We start from the raw sequence: 9,053 nt of genomic DNA, 5'->3' as shown, positions 1-9,053 counted from the left end.
CAATCCCTTATTTGTATCTATTCTGGACCCAGAAATTAGAAGAGATGTGACGTCAGCGACAAGTGGGGAAGCATTTATTTTTAACACGGGCGCCATTTTGAACAGACACACGTCAATGAAGAAGGCTTTATTTTCTTTCATAATGCATCCTCCTTGATTTAGCTAATTTTGGCACAATCTGTGAGTAATATATATAATTAAGCACATTTTTATGCAGTATGTTTATTAGTTCAGTTTCAGTTTATTTTACAAGCTTTTTTGCGACATTTAAGCTGCCAGTATTTTGTGTTTCCTTTTGTTGTGGTTGGTCTCTTGAAATATAATTTCATCCAATAACAGTCAAGGTTAGCACAAGTTTTGTGTGTTTGCATATAAATCCATCAATACATACACATATATACATGGATATATATTTCGATCTGTTTACTTATCCACATTTTCTTTGTCATTCTCTGTATTTGTTTGCAGTTTCACAAAAAGGACTTCCATAAAAACGTGAAATAAGACTCTCCCCTTTGTTGGAAAAATGTTTAGCTCGCTGTCTAATATTTTCAGTTCCACACATGGTCAGGGCAGAAGAGGATCAGTGCTGGCATCCGCGAGCTAGCATGCGCGAGCTAGCATGCGCGATGTATTTTAAATGTTTGGATGAGGTGAACTACGCAGATGTGCACAAAACTGTGCAGGGTCACTCGAGGTTCATTGACTCTCACCCGACGACGCCAGTACAAAGTTCATAAATAAATAAGACCAATACGTACTTGATTTTTAAAAAAACTAAATAATTTGATGTTTTCGCCGCAGTGTGCAGTTTTTAGAGTCAGGTAGAATTCCTTCCGTAAGAAATTGCTTGAACAAAATATAAAAACCAGAAAATGTAAAATGTTAAATAATCAGTTCAAATTTTATACTGGGAAAAACATGGAGTTCACCCCCCACTATTGGTTATTCTTTGGCAAACATTTTCTGCACGGATTACATTTCACATAAACAATTGTTCAGCAGACCGGCAAGTAAAAGGCAATATTTAAAAATAAAACGTTAATAACCTTGAACGATTTCCCCAAACAACTTAATGTTGTGATGCATATTTTTAACGATAGAAAGTCGTTCTATACAAAGCAAATGAGAGTTAGACCTGTACAAACCTGCTTTGAGTGGCACAACACGAGGCTGCTTGCTAACTTCGTCCAGCAGTTGAAGATGTTGCTCGTTCTCTTCTTTTATTCCACAAAGTTCCTCTTTGTACTTGGGTGTCGTTCTTGCACACATTTTCAAACGCCAATCTTAACAAATCCGCACGAGATCTCCGCTAGGCGATAACTCGTGTGCTTCTATTTGTGAGACGAAACGAATGAAAGATGGCGCCGTTTTTTTAAAGTAGCGCTGAATGGATTTCCTGCGTGAAAACTACAGTCTGTTCCACACGAAAGCGGAAGAATAGGACACACCCCGCTGTGATATGATTGGCTGCTGGCTCTGTGGAGCACTGTCACCAACTCACCGACAGATGTCGTCATTTACGATGCAAATCATTGTTATCTTTTCAACATATGAAAAAGTTAAGATTTAAACCATATGCACATGAACAAACATTTTAGTTCCCAACCATGAACTCTTGTTGCCGGTTTTGTTATCTGCCACCATGTTGTCTGTTGGACTGTATTCCAAATCTATTTTCCTAATATGAACAGTTGACGTGATAAAGTGATACTTTATGTCAACAAGTTTGCGCCTTTGCCTTTTTGCAGGGTTTTTCGCTAGTGCAAAAGTGCCTTGATTGTCCTCAAAAACAATAGGTCGCTCTTTATATTTTGCATGGGATATTTTTTATAATCCCAAGGGGATATTTCACATGGATTGAGCTGTTAAGTAACTAAAAAAGTAAAAGAAAAAAATAAATAAGATTGTTTAAGAATATGCAAGAAAGAAATATGTCTGGTCAAAATTTCATGTTGTGGTTTGACAAATGTTGATCAATTGTATTTTTCATGAGGGATTTGTTTGTTGTTTCCCATTTAATTGCACGTCAATATTTAAGGATTTTTTCTTTCACTATTCTTTACCTCTTTCAGTATTTAATTCGATTTTCATGGAATTATTTAAGATTAGTATGTAATACTACAATATATATTCAATTTTTTTAAAACTTAAAAATTCTTTAAATATTTTTAAATTATTTTTCTTTCAATCTTGAATATTTGTCAACATATTTCTTCATTTAAATATGTGTGCAAATATTTTATTTATTTATGGAATGAAATAATACTTAAAATTTGATTCATTATCATTCAAAATTCGTTCAATATTGAGTACAAGTTTTTTTTAATTTAATTAACTCAGTATGTGGTTGTGAATTTTAAATTGAAATATGTCACTGTTTTAGTATGTAAATGTTAGTGTTTATTTAGGAACTTAAATATTTCATTATTCGTTTCAGTATTCATTAAACTACGGTGATTCACTTTTGCAAATCAGACGAGCAGCAACGAACTGCGTGATGCGGATCCTCTCCTCCGAGGTGACAAAAAAAAAAAACGCTGACGCCAGTCGCCATCAGGTTGCCAATTCCTTGTAACTGTCAATGTGACTGATTTGACCGTTGTGGAAATTTGTTAATTTTTATGAATACAAAATAGATTAAAATTCATTTAGTTCAAATCTAAATATATAGCATGGCAAATATAAGATAAGAGATGTGAACAAATTATATACTCTTGACATTCCAAAATCTTTGAGAGAAACTGAGACTACTTGCATTTATCTTTCTTGTTCTTCTTATAGTTCAACTTCAAGTTCTGTTTTTCACCTTTTCACAGCAAAATGAAGGCCAGTTGAGCAAGTGGAACAAGTGATTTTATTGATGATTGTGGAAGGCACCGATTTCATAAGCACCGTTTTTTCTCACACCTTTTCCATTTCATTCGGTACAATTAAAAAGACAACATTGGCTTAATGTATTTAAAAGAGCTTTGCAAAATTCAATATATCATATTTTATTCAAAATCACATTTACATCTTACCACAAAGACTCAGTTCCTTCAGTTTTTTTAAGCTTCAAGGATCGCTGCAATTTTCACCAGCACAATTGTGTCTCTCAGCACACTTTTTAGAAAAGATTTTTTTTAGCACAAATGCTGCAACTGAATGGCTTTTCTCCACTGTGTGTTCTTGTGTGGCTTTGTAAATGCGACTTTTGAGAGAAACTCTGGGCACAAACTGAGCAGGAAAAAGGTTTTTCTCCACTGTGCGTTCTTGTGTGGATCCATAAATGTGACTTTTCAGAGAAGCTTTTACCGCAAACCGAGCAGGAAAAAGGTTTTTCTCCAGTGTGTGTTCTTGTGTGGCTTGTTAAGTGCGACTTTTGAGAGAAGCTTTTGCAACAAACTGAGCAAGAAAAAGTTTTTTCTCCACTGTGCGTTCTTGTGTGGATTGTTAAACTTGAATTTTGAGAGAAGCTTTTACCACAAACTGAGCAAGAAAAGGTTTTTTCTCCACTGTGAGTTCTTGTGTGCCTTCTTAAATTTGACTTTTCAGAGAAGCATTTTCCACAAATTGAGCAGGAAAAGGGCTTTTCTCCACTGTGTGTTCTTGTGTGGCTTGTTAAATGCGACTTTTGGGAGAAGCTTTTGCAACAAACTGAGCAAGTAAGAGGCTCTGCAGTGTGTGTTTTTGTATGTTCTGTTAATCGTGATTTTATAGAAAAGCTTTTACCACAAACTGAGCAATAAAAAGGTTTTTCTCCACTATGTGTTGTTGTGTGTTTTCTTAAATTAGACTTTCCAGAGAAGCTTTTGCCACAAACTGAGCAGGAAAAGGGTTTTTCTCCAGTGTGTGTTCTTGTGTGCCTTCTTAAATTTGACTTTTCAGAGAAGCATTTTCCACAAATTGAGCAGGAAAAAGGTTTTTCTCCACTGTGTGTTCTTGTGTGGCTTGTTAAATGCGACTTTTGGGAGAAGCTTTTTCCACAAACTGAGCAAGAAAATATTTTTTCTCCACTGTGTTTTCTTGTGTGTGGTTTTAAGGACAGCTTTGAAGTTAATGAGTCAGTGTGACATGTCCTTTCACCTTTAGCTTGCCCATCATCATCATCATCATCATCGTCGTCATGAGCGTCTGATAATGTGTCCTCATTATGTGCTTCTGATGGTCCCCAGCGGTCTTCATCAACTTCTGTTGTCACGTGATGACTTGAGCTGCTGCTTGTAGGCTCCGCCCCTCTGTTGTCCTCACGCTCACCCTTGTTTTCATCTTCAGTCTTTATTGGGAGAACGTTCACTGGTGACTTGTTGATCTCCTCCTCCTCCTCCTTTTTGATGTGAGTCCAGTCTGGCTCCTCTTTCACAGAACGGAGACAGTTTTCACTGACGTCTGCAGGACACAAAAAGACAAATTTGGTTTGGACCAGTCAAAGCTCATGCGGCGACTGTCTTATTTTCTCCCGTGGTACCTTGACTTGTGCCTGCCGCATACGGAGCAATGCGTGCGACCCCGATTTGGACCGGACCATGGGGACATTTCACAAAATTACGTCCTACGATGTAAACCTCCCTTTTGATGCCCGATTTCATTCCTGACATGGTCACAGACGTTTCTGGAATATGTATTCAAATTCAACTAAGATACACCATAATATTTTTTTTTAAATTTATTTCAATGTATATTTAAGATTGCTTATTTAATACTACAATATTTATTCAATTATTTTAATATGTGAAATTATATCAATATTAATTTAAACCTTTTTATTTCACTCTTGAATATTTCTTTTTTTTTTATATATGTCTATATAGCTAATAAGACTTGGGACGCTATTGTGTAAGTTTGTTAAAAAAAGAATGACATCATCAGCATATAATGATATTTTATGTTCCTGCCCCCCTAAATTAATCCCTTCTATACTCGTATGCGTTCTAACCGCCATCGCAAAGGGCTCTATGGCAAGAATGAACAACATAGGTGATAGAGGGCATCCTTGTCTAGTAGATCGTTCTAGAGTGATTGGCTTTGAAGCAATGTTATTTGTTAATATACTAGCCATCGGGCCAGTATATAGCAGTTTTACCCATCTGAGAAAGTTAGCACCAAGTCCATATCTCGGCAGTAAACTAAATAGATATGGCCATTCTATTCTATCAAAGGCCTGTCTGGCATCTAGAGACAGCAATGCCATATCCTTAGTATTGTACTTTTCATGTATTATATTCAAGACCCGTCGTATATTATGAAATCCCTGACGCTTCTGTACAAAACCATTTTGATCATGATGTACCAGATATGGTATGTGTTTTTCCAACCTCTTAGCCAATAATTTGCACAATATTTTAGTATCACAGTTCATTAAACTTATTGGTCTAAAAGATGAACATTCCATTGGGGGCTTTCCCGGTTTCAAAATGAGTGTTATAATCGCCAGACGCAAGGAGGGCGGGAGTATCCCACTTTGAAGTGAGCCATTATACATATTCAATAAAGGGGTAAGTAACTTTTCTTTAAAAGTTTTATAAAATTCAATGGGCAGTCCATCATCTCCACCAGTTTTGCCACTTTTTGTACTTTGAATGGCTTCAGAAATTTCTTCAATTTCTAAATCGCTATCAAGTACTTTTTTAAATTCATCTGGTAATATTTTAAACTGATACAGATCCAGGAATTCATTTTGATCTTCTGGTGTTTTTGACATGTCGGATTTATACAGAAATTGGTAATATTCTCTAAAGGTATCATTAATTTCCAATGGATCCATAGATATATTTCCCAATGGGGTTGTAATGCTCTTGATAGCTCTGTCGGTATGTCTTTTTTTAACTTGCCAAGATAACAACTTACCCGCTTTCTCGCCTTGATCATAATAGGCCCTTCTCAACCACAAAAGACTATTAGCTACTCTATCAGCCGACAATTTATTATATTCAGCTCTGAGAAGGAGCAGGTCTCTTTCTTGTGTAGGATCATCATTTGTATGAAGATTAGTTTCCAGATATGCAGTCTTACTTTAACTTGGAATCGGTGCACATATTGAACAGTCAATATAATACTCCCAATCAATGTAAACCATGTAAAATATTGATCCCTAGTGGTTATTTGTAATTATTATACAATCAACCCACACTTTACTCACACACTAACTAAATAGCACAATTACAAAAATCGCCCTTTCCTTGGATTAGTTTCTTAACAACAGTCCAAGCTTCTTGTGGCTTCTTCCTGTAACTGTAGCTCCTATGCAACCGTCTTGCTTGTGTGTGAAATGCGAATTGACCTTAGCGTTCACTTCTTGCCGTTGACGTGACGACGTCATCGTAGGCGGCCATCGTGCTGTTCGACGAGCGTTGAAGCAGTCTCCGGCGTCATCTTCTGTCCACTTGCGTTGGTGAAACAGACGCGTTTTCACTGTCGAGTTTTCACTGAAACTCCCTCCGCAGGCACGACAAACACAAATGGGTTTCTTTTTGTAACTGGTTTAATGAAGGCGTCTTACTCCATCACACCGTGAAAACTGTACACAAATAAATAATACAATTGACAATACATTCATAAAAACAACAAAGTAACTAATGTCACATACTGAAACAATATAGAAACGAAAAAAATACCTCGTTGGCTGCTGCCGCAAAAGAGGGAATTGAAGGGTGAATTGTTGAGGTGATAATTTGTCCTCCTTGTCTCTATTCTTAATAAAGTTTTGCTGAAGTGACCGCAGGGTCAAACCAGTTGATCATCTATACACGTGTGGGGCCAAAACCGGGAAGTATTTAAAGGGAAACGGAAGGCAAGGGCGTGTCCTCCAAACAATGCAATACTATGTATAGAATTAAATGCAAATACTAATATGTAAATTACTTAACTTCATAAATTAACTATACATATAAATAACTAACAAGGAACAAATAAATTAAATCCATGCCCAATTATGGCTACATTTACAAAAGATTTTGGCAAAAAACGTATTAGTAAATATTTATCATGTCACTGATCGTGTAGTGGTATACTCGCCTGAGTTGTGTGCAGGCAACGTGGGTTCAGTTCCCACTCAGTGACGGTGTCTATGTCTGCCCTGTGACTGGCTGGCGACCAGTTAAGGGTGTAGTGGGCCTTTCGCCCGAAGTCAGCTGGGATAGGCTCCAGCACCCTCCCGCGACCCTGTTCAGGATAAGCGGTGAGGATAATGACATGACATGACAAATATTTGTCATCTCATCAATATTTGCACAACAGAGTACTGAGCTTCGAGATCCTCACGATAATAGTTCTCAAAACTATATTTCTTATCAATGTAGGTTAGTTAAGGGATATTTTATTGACAATCTAATCTCAATATACAAAGACAGAAAAAAATTGGTGGTGGGGGGGCGCGAATCTTTTTCTTCTTGGTAGGGGCGGGCGTGAAATAATTGAGAAGCACTGCTAGTATATGCAGACATTATATCCATACAATCTTGCAGCCCGAGTGAACCACAACATTCTTGAGAGTTCGGTAGGAGAAACGTAACCTTCCCACTGCTGTTCCAGTAGCGGCTTCTCCGGGCATAGGCGGAAGTGACGTTGGAGCTGACTCGCTTTTGGAGCGTTATTTTAGTTATTTTGTTAATTTTTTTTAATCAACCGAATTAAAATATTACATAGAATATATATTAAAAGAGAACAGCCAGGTGTAAAAACAAACACAGAGGCAAAGAGATATATTTGAAAAATACGTGCTTAAAGCATGACGTCATAAGCAAGCGCGCAGCTTTCGAAGGACCTCGACCACATCCACCGACCCGTCCACACCGGAACAAAAACACCCACCGCTAAATTCTTCTGATTTAGTGTGAAACTGACTGTAATTTTCTCAAAGGATGTCCATTGCTACTCTAAAGGACTACGACATAATTCATTAAGTCTTTGTGTCCCGATAACCTCATCTTCGCGCGTTGATGCTTTTCGGCGTAGTTAGCTTAGCTTTTTAGCTAGCGAGCCGCTAACAAAAAGAGGCAGATGACTCATCGCCAAGCAGAGATCAAGTGCGGATATTTTTTAATTATCATTTGAAAATGTGTGCAAGAACGGCACCCAAGTACAAAGATGAACTTTGTGGAATAAAAGAAGAGAACGAGCAACATCTTCCACTGCTGGACGAAGTTTGCAACCAGTCTCGTGTTGTGCTACACAAAGCAGTTTTGTACACGTCTAACTCTCATTTGCTTTGTATAGAACGACTTTCTTTCATTAGAAATATGCATCACAACATTAAGTTGTTTGGGGAAATCGTTCAAGGTTATTGCCGTTTTATTTTTAAATATTGCCTGCTGAACATTTGTTTATGTCAAATGTAATCAGTGCAGAAAATATATGCCAAAGAATAACCATAAGTGGGGGGTGAACTCCATGCTTTTCCCAGTATAAAATTTACATTTAAAATAACAAAATAACATTTTCTGGTTTTTATATTTTGTTCAAGCAATTCCTTACGGAAGGAATTCCGCCTGACTCTAAAAATGTGCACACTGCCGCGAAAACGTCAATGGCGGTTGATCAATTTTAGTGAATAAAACACAAAATATTAAGTTTTTTTTTTTTTTTAAATGAAGTACGTATTGGTCTTATTTATTTATGAACTTTCTACTGGCTTGGTCGGGTGAGAGTCAATGAACCTCGGGTGGCCCTGCACTGTTTTGTGCACGTGTGCATCGTTTCACCCCATCCAAACATTTAAAATACATTGAATGGTTTGCACGGATCTCATCAGTGAACAAGCGCATGCTGCAAGGAATGCATCTGCATCTTTGTCTTACTATGGTCTCAAAAAGGCTGAAACTCACAACCCCCTTTTCTACCTACAAGTCCAGGAACATTTAGTTCCTGGTAATAAAGTTCCTGTGGCTCAGGTGGTTTGCATCACCCCCACAACTCGTAGTTCCTGGTAATTTATCCAAATGACAATGACGATGTATCAGTGGGAGGTCTTGTGTTACTTTGTTACTCATTACTGACACCCTATGGCTGTTAAGCATAATTGCAGTTCCAAAATAATTCAGTGAACTCTAAAAAAATATTATGGTGTATCTTAG

General features: G+C 37.3%; 1 protein-coding gene across 1 annotated transcript; it reads right to left on the bottom strand.

Moving 5' to 3' along the window:
- Positions 1-2,965: 2,965 nt before the first annotated feature.
- Positions 2,966-4,582, bottom strand: LOC148341852 (uncharacterized). The gene is made up of 2 exons (XM_088288618.1): positions 4,451-4,582; positions 2,966-4,371 (listed from the first exon to the last, which is right to left on the bottom strand). The coding sequence occupies exons 1-2, from the start codon at positions 4,578-4,580 to the stop codon at positions 3,110-3,112; spliced, it is 1,392 nt and encodes a 463-aa protein (XP_088144744.1). The 5' UTR covers positions 4,581-4,582; the 3' UTR covers positions 2,966-3,109.
- Positions 4,583-9,053: the final 4,471 nt, after the last annotated feature.

This window comes from Idiotropiscis lumnitzeri, chromosome 2, assembly GCF_059441095.1.
Source record: "Idiotropiscis lumnitzeri isolate Australia: NSW breed Sydney's pygmy pipehorse chromosome 2, RoL_Ilum_1.0, whole genome shotgun sequence".
In the NCBI taxonomy this organism is placed as follows: domain Eukaryota; kingdom Metazoa; phylum Chordata; class Actinopteri; order Syngnathiformes; family Syngnathidae; genus Idiotropiscis; species Idiotropiscis lumnitzeri.
The sequence above is the reverse complement of the archived record's forward strand: the minus strand, read 5'-3'. Positions and strand labels throughout refer to the sequence as shown.

What these genes read in the sequence shown, in the direction of transcription:
- LOC148341852 (XM_088288618.1), bottom strand. Translation starts at nt 4,580, where the DNA reads ATGTCAGGAATGAAATCGGGCATCAAAAGGGAGGTTTACATCGTAGGA. An exon ending in TGCGGCAGGCACAAGTCAAG is followed by an intron (nt 4,372 to 4,450) that starts GTACCACGGGAG and finishes TGTGTCCTGCAG; the next exon opens with ACGTCAGTGAAAACTGTCTC.